Genomic DNA, 18,302 nt, shown 5'->3' with positions numbered 1-18,302 from the left:
TATTTGTAAATAAGAAACATAGTTCTTGATCCACTTCTTTCACATAGATGCCAAGAGGCTCAAATGACATAAAATATGTAAGAGTGTGCTGCAAAGTATAACTGGTAAAGGGAGCAGAAGCTCAGTAAAGGTCTGTTGCTTATTAATTCATTCCATCATAGCTAATCCATTCAATTCAACAAATACTATTAAGTAATCCCCTACTACGTGTAAGACAGAGAGACTACATGTTCTGGCTAAAGAGCTGACCCAGGAGTCAGACAGACTTGCGTTCGAGTCTTGTCAGTGATACATACTGACTATGTGCTCCTGGGCAAGTCACTTAACTTCTCAGTAGAGAAGATTTAAAAGTACAAAGCAAGTACTGGCTGTCATTCATTAATAGAGGGAGTTTCTTCAGGATGAAATCCTATATCAATGAAATCATAGGGGTTCAGTCCCTAGGTAGGCACCATATTTGATGCTTAGAAAGCAGTCCCTGCCCTCAAGGAGCTTATATTGAATAGGCAAGGGAGGGGAGATGTAATTCAACATGCTCAAAGACTGCAGAAAAACAGGACTGATGGTGGAGATCCAGGAAAACTTCTCAGAAGGCAGAAGACGTGAGTTGAGTTTTGAAGGAAGGATTTGGAGAGTATCTTTCTCAAAGTGCCCACCTGCCGAGGCTGGGCTGGTGAGATGCAGAAAGGGGCCAAATTGTCTCTGAACGAGTCCAGTTTTGTGGTTTCTGTGGAAAGGCAGAATGATGTCACAGGCTATAGGCTCTCAGAATTGAGAAGGACCTCGGAGGCTAACTAGTCCAACCCCTACCTGATCATTCTCCAGCCCTTGGATTATTGTTTCTCCTTCATTTCCAAGGGGACCAATGACATCAGGAAGGTGATGTCCTGACTTGAAGGTGAATGGGAAAACCTTTCCTAAAGGATCGTTGCCTCCTGAGAGAAAATCATTCCACATTAGAATAACTATGTTAGAAAGTTCTTCCTTAAGGACAACTTTGGAATTATCCCTTGATAACTCCCACCTTCCACTCCTGGTTTTGTCTTCTGAGCCGATCCAAATCCTTCTTCCACCTAAGACGCCTTCAAAAATTTAAAGACAATGATTTCTCCCTTCCCCACCCCCTACTTTATTTCCCTCCTCCTTTGAATCTTCTCTAAGCTAACCATTCCTAGTTCCTTCAAATGATTCATAAGTTAGGAACTCAGGACCCTTCATTATGCCATTGCCCTCCCTGGATGCTTCCCATGCATGTTGTAGTGGATAACTACTACACTAAAACACCAGGTCTTTTTCACATCAGCTTTTTTGTAACAACATTTGGCCCATCTTGTACTCATAAAGTTGATTTTTTAAATCCAAATACGAAGCTTTACCCTATTCAATTCCATCTTATTAGATTTAGCCCAGCATTCTAGCTGACACCTCGATGAAGTCTTTGATATCAAATGCCCCTCCTAAAATGTGACTTCTGTAGCTGAACACAGTCCTCCAACTATGATCTAACCAAGACACAGTCAGAACTCTCACCTTTCCAGTCTTACACCCTGTGCAGCTAGAAGCAGCTAAGTAGTACAATGGATAGAGTGCTGGACCTAGAGGCAGGAAATCCTGAGTTCTAATCAAGTAGCTATGTGATCCTGGACAAATCACTTAACTTTTGTCTGCCTCAGTTTCCTCAACTGTAAAATGGGGATTATAATAACACCTACCTTCCAGGGTTGTTGTGAGGACCAAGTGAGATAATATTTGTAGAGTGCTTAGCACACATAGTGATTATTAACTGCCCCTTTTAATAAAGGCTTGAGTTGGCCTAAACCTCCTTGGCTGCCACATTAAACTGTGGTTTACTATTGATCTTGCAGGCCACTAAAACACCAGGTCTTTTTCATACCAGCTTTTCTGAACAACATTTGGCCCATCTTTTACTCATAAAGCTGATTTTTTAAAAATACAAATACAAAGCTTTACTCTATTAAATTTCATCTTATTAGATTCAGCCCAACATTCTAGCCTGTCAAGATCTTTTTTGATCCTGACAGTCATCCAGAGTGCTAGCTATCCCTCCTGACTTTGGATCATCTGCAAATTTTATTTGCATTTATAAACACTGAGAAAAGTGCTAGATTTTTGGAGCCGGAAGACCTCAGTTTGAGCCGTAATTCTGATGTTTTCTACCTCTGTGATCCTGAGCAACTCATTTCCTTGACTTTAAAATGAGAAATTAGCTAATTATGACTTCTAATCTCTTTCTAGCTCTATGATTTTATCCAAATCAATGATAAAAAAAATGACCAAGCACAGATTCCAGACTAAGAACAGATCCCTGGGGTATTTCAGTAGAGACCACTTTCCCTACTTAACTCCTACTGAGTAACTTTTCAATCAGTTCAGAATCTAAACTCTATTACCATGTAGTCTACATCGCTCCATCTTCTCTGTAAGAATAATATGGGAGACTTTGTCAGATGTTTTGCTAAAATCTAGACAAATCATGTCCACAATATTCTAATAACTGGGTCAAAAAATACATGAGTTTAGCATGCACTTGTTTTTGGTTATGCTCACTTGCTCTTTGTCATTGCTGCTTCTTTTTCTAGAGATTCATCAGCCAGCTCTTTGATAACAGAAATCTGCCAGGAATCAAAGTCAATAACTATCCCCACCCCGCATAGTTGTTAGACTCTATTCTTTTCCCTTTAAAAAAACTGGGACAATATTTGTACATCTCCAACCCTGCAATGTTTCTTTCTTTCTCCAAGGTCTTTCAAACATCCTTGACAGCGGCTCAGCAAACATATGTGCCACTTCTTTCGATACCTGAGGATCTTGTATGTCTGGACCAAGGGCAGCCTGGGACTCTCTTACTATCTTCTCACTTATTTGGGACTTCAACTCAGCTCCCTGTTGACCATCCTCTCCAGGTCAAAAATCATTCTTCTCAGCAAAAAAATCTAAAGTTAAATCAGAACTGAGCAGCTCTGACTTCTCTGATGTCTGTTCTCACCACCCCCTTCCAACCTCACCAGTGATCTTATTCCTTCTTTAATCCTCCTCTTTTCCCCAATAGAACAGACAAATCTTTTTGTTATTGTTGTTGTCATCACCAGCCTCAGCTCATCTTAAGCATTAGTACTCTTGCTGCAGTTCTTAAAAGACCCTGGCACCCTTTTGTATTAAAAATGTGCTACCTGTTTTTACTTCCATCTTCTGGATGTCTCTTTTTTAAAAATCTAAGCTGATTGATGTGTTCCCAATGCACCTACGTTTCTCTTTTTTAAAGGCAATCCACATTTTCCTCCTCAACTGAATTGTTTCTCTTTGTGTCTTCAAAACTTCACTCTCAAGTAAGTCCCATCCTTCCTGAGCTGACTTTACCTCATAAAATTTTAAGTCAGGGGATTCTATGTTTTCTCTGAACCGTTTGAAATCTGCTCTCCTAAAATGTAGGATGCATATCAGATTATAGTCAACTTCCCTTCACCCTCTACTACAAATTCTGAGATGAATTTGGGAAATTGGGGAATGCTCCCCAAGATTTTCATCCAGCAAGTAACATCCTTATTGGTGATAATCAAATAGATAATTCCATTGTTCCATCTTTCTAAAAGATGGATGATCAGCTTCTGGCAAAGAGAGACAGCTCTAGTGGATATCTGAGGAACTAAAGTCTCCCTTCACAATTAGATCATGTGTCAGGGTCAGGGTTATGAGCTGTCAAATGACCTCCTCACCCATCGCTCCTTTTTGTTCAACAACAGGAGACATTTCTTCAACAATATCACTTTTGTCCCTGTAGCCATTGGTTTCCCCCAAAAATACTCTCTCCAAAATGGTTTTGTTTAACCACATGTGAGTTTTTCCTTCTAATAAACAACTCTATTCTATTCCTCTTGGCATGATCCTTCTTGTTTAAATTTCAGAGGAAGGATATACCTTATTTCTAAGTTCAGAACCATAGTCCATCCAAGAATCCCATGTGACATATCAGTGATACTCATGAATTTAGTTTTGTCCCCTTAGGCTCTCTAGTATTCCTAGCTGATACACTTCTCAATTGACATCTGAGGACATGGATTTAAATGTTAACTTCTGGATTATGTCTCTTATGAATTTGGGAGCATCTTTACTCTTGTTTTATTCCTACATTGGAGTTTTTCTCTGTGATACCTGGTTTGTTAGATGTATATAGGAAGCATCATCCTTCCAGATACCAACTTCTCCCAGATTGTTTCAGTTTAAAGACCTTTTGATCAGATTTTTGAGACTCCAGGCAAACATGTTCATAAAAACTTTTGTTAGATGGACTCTGTCCTTGGTGAGGAGCTTTTCATTCCTATATTTGAAGTTGTAGTCCATCTATTCAAATCCCATTCTCAGACACCATCATCTTAATTATCTGCTCCCAAGTGGGGGTTGTCTTTGGCTTCTTTTTGTGTTGCTAGTGCTTGGTTTGGTGCTTGGAACATAGTAGGTGCTTAATAAAGACTGAATGATTGATTCTCAGATCTGCCTTTCTCCTCTAAATAATTTTCCTTCTATCAAAAGAAAACACCGTCTTTGCCCCAAAAATATCCAGTATCTTATCCAAGACTTCAGAATCTTTAGCAATGCTTTCTAGATTTCTTCCAGCAGCATCAATGAATTTCCAGCAGGAGGGTAGTTAGCTGCTTTAATAAGCCTTGGATCCTGGTCACCTGCCCCCAGGAAAGCAGCAGGCCTCTTCTGGGGAAAACTCCCTCAGTCCCATTCAGCTGGAAGCCACCCACCCCCCACTACTCCCTTCTTCTTCCCCTGAACCTGAAGGACAGTCTCACTTCTTTTGGTACCAGTGGATTCATGTCCCAGAGGTCAAGCAGCTGCGAGCATATTTGAAGGACCTCATTCCTCTTCAGGACATTCCTCTTGGCTGTCTCCCATCCCCATGAGTTCCATGGCTTCTTTTCCTGTCTTTGGGACCCAGATATCTCAGCTCTGGCTGTTGCAGTGTCCTCTAATTAGAACGTCCTTCCCATCTGTGTAAAGGTCCGGGGCAGTGGTCAGTTCCTCTGTAACATCACTGAACCTCAAAGAGACAAAGCATCTCATTTCCAATTATGGAGGAGTCTCCTCCATGGCATTCCTGGTTAGTGCTCATCTCGCCTTCGTGCCAGTGTTGGGGAACCCCATCTTCCTCAGGAAGCCTAGTCCGTGAAGTCCTACCTGTCCTGTTTCAGATCCAGCTGAAAGCGACTCTCCTCCTCAAAAATCCCAGCATCCTTTGTGGGCACTTCTTAGGTATCTCTGGCCCTTTTCCACTGCTCATCCTGGCTGGTTGTGTCCTTGCCACGCCCACTTAAGCTAGAGATGGAGGCAAAGCAGGAAATGGGAGAAACAACATATTGTGATAGAAAGATCCTTCTCTTATTGTCAGGAAACTTAATCAGAGTATGGCAGATTTAAAGTTCTGAAGACCTGAGTTTGAGTCCTGACTCACAGAGACTGGCCACAAGTCTGAACAGGTCATTTAACCTGAGGCTCAGTTTCCTCATCTGCAAAGTGACTTCCAAAGCCTCTTTCCAATTCTAGATCCCAGGGAATTGTATGGATAGGACAGTGAGGGGTCAGTGACTGAGGGTGGACTATGATGAAGAAGAGGGAGGGAAAGCAGAATATTCCCTGAGAAAAGAAATGGTCTGGCTAGAGAGGAGAGCCTTGGGCAAGTGGTTTCCCAAAAAGGGGAAATAGAAAGACACAAAGATGGAAAACATGCTTTAATTACCTAGTTCATAATTATTGTGAGGAGAGACTTTAGAACCCAGGATGTCAGAGCTGGGAGGGCCCTTAGAACCCGGGAGGTCAGAGCTGGGAGGGCCCTTAGAACCCGGGAGGTCAGAGCTGGGAGGGCCCTTAGAACCCGGGAGGTCAGAGCTGGGTGGATCCCTAGAAGCCAGGATGTCAGAGCTGGGAGGGCCCTTAGAACCCAGGATGTCAGAGCTGGGAGGGCCCTTAGAACCCAGGAGGTCAGAGCTGGGTGGGTCCCTAGAACTCAGGATCTCAGAGCTGGGAGGCCCTTAGAACCTGGGATGTCAGAGCTGGGAGGGCCCTTAGAACCCGGGATGTCAGAGCTGGGAGGGCCCTTAGAACCCGGGATGTCAGAGCTGGGAGGGCTCTTAGAACCCAGGAGGTCAGAGCTGGGAGGGCCCTTAGAACCCAGGAGGTCAGAGCTGGGAGGGCCCTTAGAACCTAGGAGGTCAGAGCTGGGAGGGCCCTTAGAACCCAGGAGGTCAGAGCTGGGAGGGCCCTTAGAACATGGAATGTTAGTTTTAAAAGAAATTTGGAGATAATCTAGTCACCCCACCCATACAGGTGGGGAATCTGAGGCCCAGAGAAGTGGAGGGACAGGTCATCCAAGCAGAAGGAGCAGAGCCGGGAGAGGCAGCCAAGTCTCCCCGCACCCCCAGTCCCCAGGTGCCCTCCACTGCACCCTGTTAGGAAATCTTCTTTCCGAAGCTGTCAGAGACTTGTGGGGGATGGAAGGGGGTGAGAAGTGAGGGAAGGGAAGCTGCCAGGGCTGAGGCTCCAAGAGCTGCTGATGGACTTGATGAGGCGGTGACGGCAGCTGGATCAGGCTGCGGAGGCGACATCTTGATGAGAAAGCTCGGGAGGGAGGGAGGGAGCCGGCTGAGCCATCTGCTGCTAAGGCGGCTGGCAGCAGCTGCTCAGAGCCCAACCCGGAGATGGGAAGGGTCTGCAGGCCCCGGCTGCCCCCTGCTGGCCCCACATCCAGGGTCTCAGCCAGCCGGGGAAGGGTCACTCCCTGGAGGAGGGGCTAGGGAGCACCCCCAGGCTGAGCGGGGCTGCTTTGCCCCTCTGATTGGAAAGAGCAAAAGAGGCTGCCAAGCCTTACCTCCTTCCTGTACCCAGAACTTTGATCAGAAGGTACATCAGGCCTCCTGGAGCACCCAGGTCAAAGGCCCAAGTGACGTGTGTGTGTGTGTGTGTGTGTGTGTGTGTGTGTGTGTGTGTGTCCCCATAAGGACGGAGAGGGGAGAACGGGGGGGGGGGGAGGGAGAGGGAAGGGAAGGGATTAGCCCTAAGAAGTCAAGAATTTAATCAGAACTCACATAGACAAGTGAGATGTGTACAAAGTGCTTTCCATCACAACAAACCAGGAAAGTATGAAAGACTAGGATTATTCCCCCATTTTATAGCTGAGAAAACTGAGGCCCAGGAAAGGGTCAGACATTATACTTGAGCCCAGAACTCCTCTGAGTCTGATCCCACCAAGCTTTCCTCAGTATTGGAAGCTACCTGACCCCTCTCACTGCCCAGTACTGGAGGATCTATGATGTCATTGGGACATTCCCTGCAAGCTCCTCAGGTGACTTCCTCTAGGTTCCCCCCTGGGGTCCCTTCCAGTGTGCCAGGAACCTTCCCTGGGAACACCATGGAACCCTCTCCCTGTTTACCTAGGCTCCCTCCCTCTCACCATGTGTCTGGTCTTTTTTTCCCTTCATACTGATGACATTCTTGGTCACTTTGAGCATGGCTATAACCAGCCTCCTTGCTTTATAGATGAGTAAACTGAGTCCCAAGAAAATTCTTCTCTTGAGTCACACTAATAGTCAGAGGCAGAATTCGAATCCAGGTCCTTTGATTCCAGAAACAGTGCTGCTTCCATTGCAGCTCGTCCCTATCTGCCATGTGTCTAATCTTGTTAATTCTGTGGAAATCCTTCACAGGAGGAAATATTCTATAGAACAGCACCATACAGCTCTCATGTAATGATGACAATAACAGCTCTTCTTAGAGTCAGGAAGACCTGGGTCCTAGACCTTCCTGTGACTCACGCTAGCTTCGTGACTATGGGAAAGACACATAACCACTTGGTGTCCCCATCTGTATCAGTGAAGGGAGTTTCCACACTGAGATTTAGCATAATGTGTGGCATCCAGTAGGCACTCAAAATATCAACTGATAAATTTATTGGTGAAATCAATGATCGGGAAAAAGACAAATAATAATAATAACCCCCATCTCAAATACAGAATGAAGTTCTAAGTAATATATTCTGTAATCATCATAATGATGATAATAATGGCATTTACATAGCACTTTCATGTTGGCAAAGTGCCCTCCCCATACAGCCTCCTTTGATTCTTAACAACTGTATATGGTAAGCACCACACATACTGGGAACTTCATTTTAACAGATGAGGAAATTGGGGCTCATTGAGATTAGATGGCCTAAATAAAGCTCGTGAATATAGGAGGCAGTTTCCAAACCGACTCTCCTCATTCCAAGGATAAGAGTCTTTCCACCAAAGATTTAGCATAGTTCCATCCCTTCCCCTCCTCCTCCCAGTATGAAGTCTGAGCTTCGCTAGCACAAAGATTGTTGCTATTTTATAGATGAGGTGCCTGACTACTCTAGATCTTCAAAAGCTGGGCCTCTTTCTTGTATCCACAGCAAATAGCACTTCTTGACATACAGTAGGTGCTTAACAAATGTTTGTTGATTTATTGAAAAATAAAATTAAGCTAAACCTTTGTTTCCAGGAGAAATTTGAAACATTAAAAGCATGGCCCAATTTACCAATGCAAACCACATTCTCCTCCTTGTATTCAAATCTGAGAATAGTTTATTATCCTTCAGTTGTCTCCATCTAAATCTGTTGCATTCAGTAATTTCAGAGTCTTCATGACTCCAGTTGGGGCTTTCTTGGCAAAAATACTAGAGTTGTTTGCCATTTCTTTCTCCAGCTCATTTTACAGTGGGGGAAACTAAGTCAAACTGGGTTAAGTGATTTTCCCAAGGTCACACAACTAAAAAGTATCTGAACCTAGATTTGAACTCATGAAGATGAATTTTCCTGATTCTGTCCAACACCCTATGCTCTACAGCACCACCTACCTGCCCCATCTTTATTCAAAATATATACCCTGATCAATCTAATTCTTATCATAGTTGGGAGCAATGGGCCTTCTTCATCTACTTGGTTTTTCCTGTGTGGATGGGCTGAACTCTCTTAAATTATTATAGATCTTGCTTTGGAAGCTCTGCCATATTCCAGAGCTGACGGATTCAGCACACTGTGCAAGGATAAGGATATAAGAAAGACAGAGTCTAACTTCTCAAATGGTTAATCAACAGACATTTATTAATGCTTAATCTATGCAGATGCCAGGAATTGTGCTCAACACAAAGCTCTTGCAAAGCTCTTCTCTCACAACAGCCCTGGGATTAAAGAAAGGCAGATTAAAGATTAATGGAGATTAAAGAAAGGCTAAAATATTCTTCTTGATCGAAAAGAGCTCACATTCTAAGGAAGAGAACAACAAATAAATAACCAGTACATTCTGGATAAAGAGGGAAGCTAAATAGCATAGTGAATAGAATGCCAAGCCGAAAGTCAAGAAGTCTTGAGTTCAAATCCAGTCTCAGACACAATCTGTCTGAACTTAAGCAAGTCACAGCCTTCTTTGCCTCAGTTTCTTCATCTTCAAATGATTTGGAGAAGGAAATGCAAAGCACTTCAGTGTCTTAGAAGCAACTGAAAAATGACCTTCCCTGTAGTAGGCAAATCACTTCACCCTGTCTGCCTCAGTTTCCTCATCTGTAAAGTGAGCTGGAGAAGGAAATGGCAAACCCCTCCAGTATCTTAGCCAATAAAATCCCAAATGGGGTCAGTATGTGTATGTATGTGTATGTGAGAGAGAGAGAGAGAAGAGAGAGAGAGAGAGAATATAGAAAGGAGGTAATCATCCCAAAGGGAAAGACCCCAGTAGCTGGAGGAATCAGGAATGGACTTGTACAGAAGGTGAGATTGGAGATAAATCTTGAAGGAAGTCAAGGAAACTCGGAGGTAATATGGCCTTTAAAAGATGCTAGACCTTGGGATCAAGAAGAACTAGATGCGAATCTGCCCTCAGACATTTGTTACCTGGATAACCCTAGACAAATCCCTTCATCTCTGTAGGCCTCAGTTTTCCCTCTGGAAAATGATGGAATTGAACTCAGTGAACTCTGAGATCCTTTCTAGATCTAAGATCCTATGACAGTTGACTTAAAGGGGCAGGGAATACAAGACTTCACTCTGCCTATTGTTTATTAACTAGGAGGAAAAAAACTCCCAAGTTTTTGATTCACTAAAAACAAAATGCTGCCTTCAGGCCTCTCCTCCCACAAATATGTCAGAATCATGCAGGCTTTCTTGGAAGATGTAACAGCAGAGATCACTTTGTTTGACGACCCTCTGATTACTAATATCAATCGAGGCATAAAGCAGAAAGCTACGTGCTTGTCATTCTCTGGTAGGCTGGCCAGCATCGGGTCTGAATAGAATTGGGATTCCCTCTAGTGCTGAAGTCCTCCAGATGCTCCTGTTTGCAGAGATAATAAAGCTGGAAGTAAAATGGAGATCTTCTCCTCCCAGGGCTGTTGTGAGGGAAGAGCTTTGTAAACCTTAAAGAGCTTGAAAAATGGGACATTATTAATTAGTAGTCTCTTGCCTGGTCTCTCCTGCCACACACAGAGCCACCCCCATTCCTCTCCCATCCCCAAGCAATCATCAAATATTTGTGGAGACAGATGGCTTGGGGTGAGGTGGAGAAACCCTCAAGACTCCTAGGGGATACAATCCAAATCCATGAGCCTCACTTTATAACCTGTAAGTTCTGACCACTGGACTAACCGGTCCATAATGCTTAGCTCTAGAGGTTTCTCTAAGGCCTATCATTATTCATCTCTTGGGTCTGTCTCTTCCCTGGAGGAGAATGTCTAAAGGCATTTTGCTTTGCCAAATCAAAACCTTTTTTTTTTTTTAATCATTCAACAAATAATGAGCACAATGGGATCTTGTATTCTCTTTACCTTTCAGTCACCTGATGTGGCCTACTGGGGAATATTGTCTAAGAAAGTCTGCTGGTTTCCTCCTTGTACTCTCATTATTATGCTGATTCCATCAAGCCTCTGAAACTGCATGACATGGAGCAAATCACTTAGCATTTGGGGGCCTCAGTTTCCTCATTACTAAAATAGTGGGTGTGGATTCCTGTTCAGTCACATTCAGTCCTTTCTGACTCTTCCTGACCCCATTTGGGATTTTCTTGGCTAAGATACTGGAGTGGCTTGCCATTTCCTTCTCCAGCTCACTTTACAGATGAGGAAACTGAGGCAGACAGGTGAAATGACTTGCCTACTACAGTCACACAACTACTAAGTGTCTGAAGCCATATCTGAATTCAGATCTTCCTGACTCCAGGCACACCACCTAGTTGCTCAGGGTATAGACTAAATGGATTCTAAGGTCCCTTCCAGCTTGAAATCTGGAGTCCAATGAACATGGCAGAAGCTCCAAAATGAGAACCATCAAACAGTTGCAAACTATCCACATAGGAAAACTCTCCTGGCTGAAAAACTGGGAGCCACAGTCCATTCCTACTCTTTGCCTCTCTTCCCTGCCAAGTGCCTTCCTTTCTCGGGGGACACTGCAAACCCCCTAATATACACACATCCAGGTACACACACATTTACATACACACATGCACATCCCAACACCTTCAACTTCTGGACCAGACTGGTCCAAACCAGTAGAGCAGAGACTACAATGCAGGAGTCACAGCCCAGAAAGCTGGGGTTCTTTCAAAAGCTCCCAAGGAACCAACAGTATCTAAGCACAGGAAGCAGCTTAAAATTTTGCCCACCCCAGTCTGGCCTCCTTCCCGCCCCCAGGGAGCTTCCTCAGCACAGCCTGAACAAATGGCCTGGCAAATCCTACAACCAGCATAATATCTGAGAATGAGCTGGATGACATCCCCCTCTACAGATCACAGAATGTTAGTTCTAAAATAGGTTTTAGAACATACAATATCAAAGATGGAATATACCTTAAAATATAGAATGTCAGAACTTAAAAGGACCATGAAACCTAGAATGTCAGACTAGAAGGAGCTTAGAATACTGAATGTCAGGGCTAGAAGGGCCCTCAGAACCCAGGATGTCAGAGCTGGGAGGGCCCTTAGAACCCAGGAGGTCAGAGCTGGGAGGGCCCTTAGAACCCAGGAGGTCAGAGCTGGGAGGGCCCTTAGAACCCAGGAGGTCAGAGCTGGGAGGGCCCTTAGAATACAGGATGTCAGAGCCTTTAAGACTTGGTTCAAGATCCATCTCCTGGAGGAGACTTTTCCTGGTTCCCCTGCTGCTAGTTCCATATTTTCCTTTTAATGCTACCTCCCACCCATCCTATATTTATTTTGTATACTCTGATTTATAGATGTCTTCTCCCCTTCCTTTGCTCCTCCACCTACAGAATGGAAACTCCTTGAAGACAAGAATTTGTGTCCTTAGCACAGTGTCTTGCATACAGCAAGTGCTTTATGAATGCTTATTGATTGATGAACTATTGAGAACCATAGAACACAGAATGTTAAAAGTTAAGGAACCTTAGAAAGAATACAGCTCATCTCTCATTTTATAGATTAGGAAGCTGAAGTCTAGAGAGGGAAAGCCGTTTGCTTAACAGCACCCAGTAAATCACTGACTGCCAGGAGGAGCTCCTTCCACTAGAGCATACTGTCTGCGTTTAGTCTCACTGGATCACGCTCTTGCCCACGTAGCATCACTCCAGTGGTCCCTGTCGTACATTCTCTTGGACACAATTTCCTTCTCTTTTTCTCCTCTCCGTCTTCCTCCTCCTCTTCCTCACATTCTGCTCCTTCTGTACACGGGAATCCATGCCCTTGTCAGACATTCTCATTTATAAAAGAGGGCCAGTGCAGATGCACTGTTTTCCAAAAGTCCTGGGGCCTGGGGTTCAGTGGAGGAAGCCAGGTCTGACTTCCCACTATTCCTTTGTACCCTGGAGTCCGCCTATCCTGAAGGGAAGTTCCACTAACCAGACCCAGGAAGGGGAGAGGGAAGTGGAAGAAGAGTGTGGTAGCCTCCAGCGCATGGCCAATTTAATTTAGAGAGAATGAAAACAGAGACAATTAATTAAAATCATGAGCAAGACATCTGAGATTCTGTCCAGGGAGGAGGGAAGGCAATTGGAGGCAGAAGACATGTCTACATTGTGTGTGGATTTGTGGTGGCAGGTGGGAATGAACGGGGAAAGGTGGGCATGGAGGAGAAAGTTATTGCTGTTTCCTAGGATGGATTTGCAGATGTGAATCTTATGGGACAAGCAGAACTGAACTGGGGTCTGACCTTCTTTCTGCTCTTCACTATGTGACTTTTGGGAAGTTCAGACAATCTTCCTAAGGTTCAGGGCCTTCTTTTAAATGGACCATTGATGTTGGATAGGTTTTAAGATCTAGTCTAAGATCTGACACTTTATATACTGACTCTTCACCTATTGTAGCATTATGTATTCTAAGCTCTGACATTCTCTGTGTTCTAAAGACCTTCCCAGCTCTGACATCCTGGGTTATAAATGCCCTCCTAGCCCTGACATTCTAAGATCCTCCCAGCTCTGACATTCTCTGTGTTCTAAAGATCTTCCCAGCTCTGATATCCTGTATTCTAAGGTCTCTCCTACCTCTGACATCCTGTGCTCTATCCCAACTCTGTCCTTCTGTGTCCTAAGGTCCCTCCCGGCTCTGACACTACATATTCTTGAAGCCTTCTATCTGTGTATGTTCTAAGATCCTGAAGCACTGATGTTCTGGGATACTTTGGGACTCATAACCCCCTCCCCTTTCCTGCAGCCCAGCCCATCTGAAGCTCCCACTCACTGAAAAGCCAACCATTTTTCCTCCCAGCCTCCTCAGGGATCCTGACACACAGCAGCTGGTCCCAGTGACGGGGGAGCGGCTCAGACACGGGGTACTGTTGCCGGGGTAATAAGACTGGCTCGGGAGCCGAGCTGTGGGCAGGCTGGCAGGAGCACAGCGAGGGCAGAGTCCCTCCCAACCCCCGGAGCAGCGGCTGCCCTCCTGCCTCAGGTTGGGGTCTGGTTGCTAGAGTCCTTTCCTGGGCCAGGCCCACCCATGGCCCATCCCTCCCCAATGGGGAGGTCCCAGAGCAGCGTGTCCCCTCCTAGGAAGTGGACTTGGGGCACATTTTGGCACTAAGTGGAATCTCAGCACCACAGGATTTGAAGCTGGACAGGAAGGGGCCTGGCAAGTCACATGGTCTGAGTCTCTTTTTTACAGAAAAGGAAACCAAGACTCGGAGTGAAAGTGACCTGTCCGAATTTCCCCCACGCCTAAGTATCAGCCAAGATTTAAAGCCAGGTTCTCTGCCCTTGAAGGGCTCCTTCAGTGTGGGCCATGGTGGTGGGATTCCGCCTGGCACAATGGGAACTGAAGACCCGGCGTGGGGATCTGTCTGGGTCTCCTCCATGCTGTGGCCACCAAGCTAAAATCTCATCTTGTACATCCTTTTCTCTGCTGTTCTCTCATCCCCTCTGCACCTTAAACACCCAATCCTGGCCCCTCGGGGGAGTTAAGGGGAATGGGACCTGTTGGTATTAATGCAAGCATAGGGAAAGGGTAGGGCGAGGGGACAGCTCCCTCTGTCCCGTGGCCCATCTCTCTCCCAATCAGTGGGCTCTGCTGCCAGGAGCTAACTGGCAGGTCCACTAGCGGGCACCATAGCAGGCTGAGGAGAAGCCCCAGATATCCCTTAATCCTGGGCAGGCCTGTGACTTCTCCCCCAGATTCATTCTTATTGACACCCACATCTAGGTGGGACAAGGGGGACTAGCAGGGTAAGAAGCCTCTGAATTCTCCTCTCCCCTTCGTGGGGCTCAGAACCCTTCATGGCCCTTTAGCAGGACTAGTGAAACCCTCCAAACCCAGGCTCCTGTCCCTCCCCCAGACTACCTCGCACATTTGACAAAATCGCTCTTTCTTGCACAGTCCGATCACATCATTGCCTTGCAAACCCCCCTAGTGGCTTCCCATCCCTTTTTTAACTGGCACTTAGTGCCCTTCACCATTTGTCCCCAATTTGAGGGTGGAATGGAAAGTAGGGTCTCCATAAAATCCACCTCCTCGTCCCAGCTCTGAATTAGCTCTGTGATCGTGGGTGAATTGCCTTATTTCCTTCATCTGAAAAATGAAAAAGCCAGAAGGGTGACCTCTGAGCTCCCAGCGCCAACATTCCAAGTCTATTCCCTCCTTCATTCACGTGTCCTTCCATTGATGAAGTCCTTACCTTGTTCCAGGCACTGTGCTAAGCACTGGGCACAAATAAAAACACAAAAGGCAGCTAACAATCTGATGTGGGAGACAACATGCAACAAATATACACCAAGTGCTGGGATCAGGGGTGAGCTAGGAAATGTTTAACAACCAGCTCTTCCAAAAAGTACTTAAGACCTATTTGTTGAGTTTCACTGGGCATTTTAATTTTCTCTCCAGCCCTTTCTTAAGTCTAGATAATCAATGAACAAGAAATCAAGGCCCCCTGATATACGGCCCTTGCCGATTTCTGTGGTGTAAATGGTCAGTAAAAACTTGGCAGTCAGCTCTCAGGAACCCACGCAAGCCAGCTAAGACACACTTGTGGAACAATTATTAAAAGAAACTGCCCCTGCTCTCAGGGAGCTTATTTTCTATTGTAGGGAGAGAAGATGAACCCAATTGGTAAATCCTTTGGCTCTGAGAGTCTAGGTTTGAGCCTGCCACCCTCTCACTTTTATATTCTAGAGTCTCTACTAGCTCAAGACCTCAGTTTACAAATGGGGAAACTGAGGCCCGCAGAGGCTAAGTGATATACGAGTTCTGACATTGCATATTCTAAGGCTCCTTCCAGCTCTAATGTTCAATGACCTCAGGCAGGGATAAATAGTGATAAATTAGTGATAAATAGACAAAGGATGACAAAAGGAGGTGTGAGAAAGACAGCCAGCCCAAGGAGAAGATTCTGACTCTGCTTCTCTCCCTGCCCTAGCTCAGGGACAGCAGGCAAATCTCTGTTCTCTTTTCTCTTTTCGCAGTTGCCCCCAAAGGCCCGAAAATCATGATGACTCCCACCAGGGCCCGCGTGGGAGATACCGTGAGGATCCTGGTCCACGGCTTTCAGGTCAGGAGCCCTTCTCAGCTCTCCAGGCAGCTTAGGCGGAAGGGAAGGGGGGAAGCGGGAGAAAAGGGCTCCTCTTGCCATTTAGCATCCCATCCACTAAAAGGGGCAGTGGGCCCAGGCTACCAGGGCCCCACCAGAGTCCTGACGCATGTCACCCCATCTGATCTCTTGGCTCCACAGAACGAAGTCTTCCCTGAGCCCCTGTTCACATGGACCCGAGTGGGGAGCCGCCTCCTGGATGGCAGCACAGAACACGACGGGAAGGAGCTGGTGCTGGAGAGGGTGCCCGCCGAGCTCAACGGCTCCATGTACCGGTGCACAGCCCAGAACCCTCTGGGCTCCACCGACACACACACCCGCCTCATCGTGTTCGGTAGGGAGCCCGGGGGCCGGGGAGGAAAATGGGGGAGCCACGGCCCCAAAGGGGCCGGTCCGGGGCCGCCATCCATTAACTAATCATGATGCTAATAATAACTAGTGATGAATGATAATAGCTAGAGTTTATATTGTTTAAATTTTACAAAACACTTTACACTTTACACACTTGTGATCTTCACAATAACCCTGGATTAAGGTAATAATCACAATTATATGTAAATATATAGTGACCTATAAGAGAATAATAATTATTCCCTATTTTACAAATGAGGAAACTGAAACATATGGCAACTAAGTGGTTTTGATTCAAGGGTTATCCCATTGCTGTCTGAGGCAAGATTTTAATTCAGGTTTTCCTGACTTCAGCACTTACCCACCAAACTCTTACCTGCCCAATCTACTGGCCTTGAAGAAACAGAGCAGAAAGGGCCCTGGATTTGAATCCTGACCATATGACTTATTAGCTTAGATAATCTTGGATTTATAAGGTTTACCTTGTAAATTGTAGAATATAACCTTACGTTTAACTTAGCCTCTCTGGGCCTCAGTTTCCCCATTTGTAAGATGAGGTATTGAACTAGACAAATTCTAAAGCCACTTCCAGCTCTATGTCTGGCTTCTTCCGGCTCTAGATCTTAATCTAAAAGGACGGACCCCTAGGTAAGGGTTCAGGAAGGGTGCTCTTTGGATCTGAAGGCCAACTGGGGCAGAGGAAGTAGGATGTGAGGATTTTATTTGGAGGCAGAAGACCCGAGTTTAAATGTTGTCTATTATTTACTATCAGTGCAGCTTTGGATAAGTAATTTCCTCTCTCTCAACTGCGAAATATTAAACTAGACCATCTTGTCTGACTCCATGAAGATCATAGAAGAGGGATCCCTTTCTTTACCTAGGGATTAAAAGACCGCTGTGGTTGTATCCACACCCCAAAGCAGTCCTAGGTGGTAATCAGAACAGCATTGGGTTCTTCTGCCCCATAGGAAAATCACAAATTTGAAGTTGGAAGGGACTAAACCCCAAGAAATAACCTTGATGAGTGCTACATGAACGAATTGGATTAGACACAAAAAAGAATTGTCTGACAACAAGGGGGAGCGAATGCCAGAACAGAGGGAGATCGTGAGATCGTTCTTGTTGTTCTTAGAGAATTAAGAAAACCCAGTCCACAACTGGGTTAATGTAGTGAGGTTCCTCTGAGTGATTCAACCTCTGTATGTCTCAGTTTGCTCATCTGCAAAATAGGGATAAAAATAACATCTACCTCCCAGGCGTATTAAGATAAAATAATAAAGTGTTTGCAAACTTTAGAGAGTTATTAAAATGTTGGTTATTACTATTATTATTGTCATTATTTTAGAAATTTAGTGAAAATAACAATCTTTCATTTGCACAGGACTTTGAAAGTGGATAATTTGAAGGTAGTATTGTAGGAAGGTTATATACGAGCATTTATGCAGCATCTACTACATGGCAGGCATTGTGCTAAATATCTTTCAAATTCTTATTCAATCTCCTGAGAGAATGGCCTTTGAGTATTCACTTTAGCTCTCCCCAAAGTCAGTGTGATAGAACAAGATGAAAGAATCACAGATTTAGTACCACAAGAGACCTTCAAGATTACTCATTACAACCTCCCTCATTTACCAATGAGAAAACTGAGGCCCCAAGAAGTATAAGTACACATCTAAGGTGGGATGTCTACCAAGCCGTGGTTTAGTACATGCTACAAAACAACCTCTGAATCTCTGACTCCAAAAGTTTCCCCCATTTCCATCTTTCAGGCTTCATCCTATGCCACAGAACTTTGCTCAGACCCTTAATGCTCTTCTCCTTTTTTTGTTCCCTGCAGAAAACCCAAATATTCCCAGAGGAACAGAGGACTCCAATGGTAAGTTTCTCCTTCTAGGCCTCCCAA

General features: G+C 45.0%; 1 protein-coding gene across 1 annotated transcript in view; it reads left to right on the top strand.

Annotated features, from left to right (window-relative positions):
• IGSF21 (immunoglobin superfamily member 21) overlaps positions 1-18,302 on the top strand; it is a 401,664-nt gene that overhangs the window by 373,061 nt on the left and 10,301 nt on the right. Inside the window, exons 7-9 of the mRNA XM_051988401.1 lie at positions 15,924-16,009; positions 16,190-16,382; positions 18,237-18,275. Coding sequence (XP_051844361.1) covers positions 15,924-16,009; positions 16,190-16,382; positions 18,237-18,275 — 318 coding nt within the window. The remainder of the gene's footprint in view (positions 1-15,923; positions 16,010-16,189; positions 16,383-18,236; positions 18,276-18,302) is intronic.

The sequence above is a fragment of the Antechinus flavipes genome, chromosome 3 (genome assembly GCF_016432865.1).
Source record: "Antechinus flavipes isolate AdamAnt ecotype Samford, QLD, Australia chromosome 3, AdamAnt_v2, whole genome shotgun sequence".
Taxonomy (NCBI): domain Eukaryota; kingdom Metazoa; phylum Chordata; class Mammalia; order Dasyuromorphia; family Dasyuridae; genus Antechinus; species Antechinus flavipes.
Note: the sequence above shows the minus strand (reverse complement) of the source record. Positions and strands in the feature narration are given on the sequence as shown.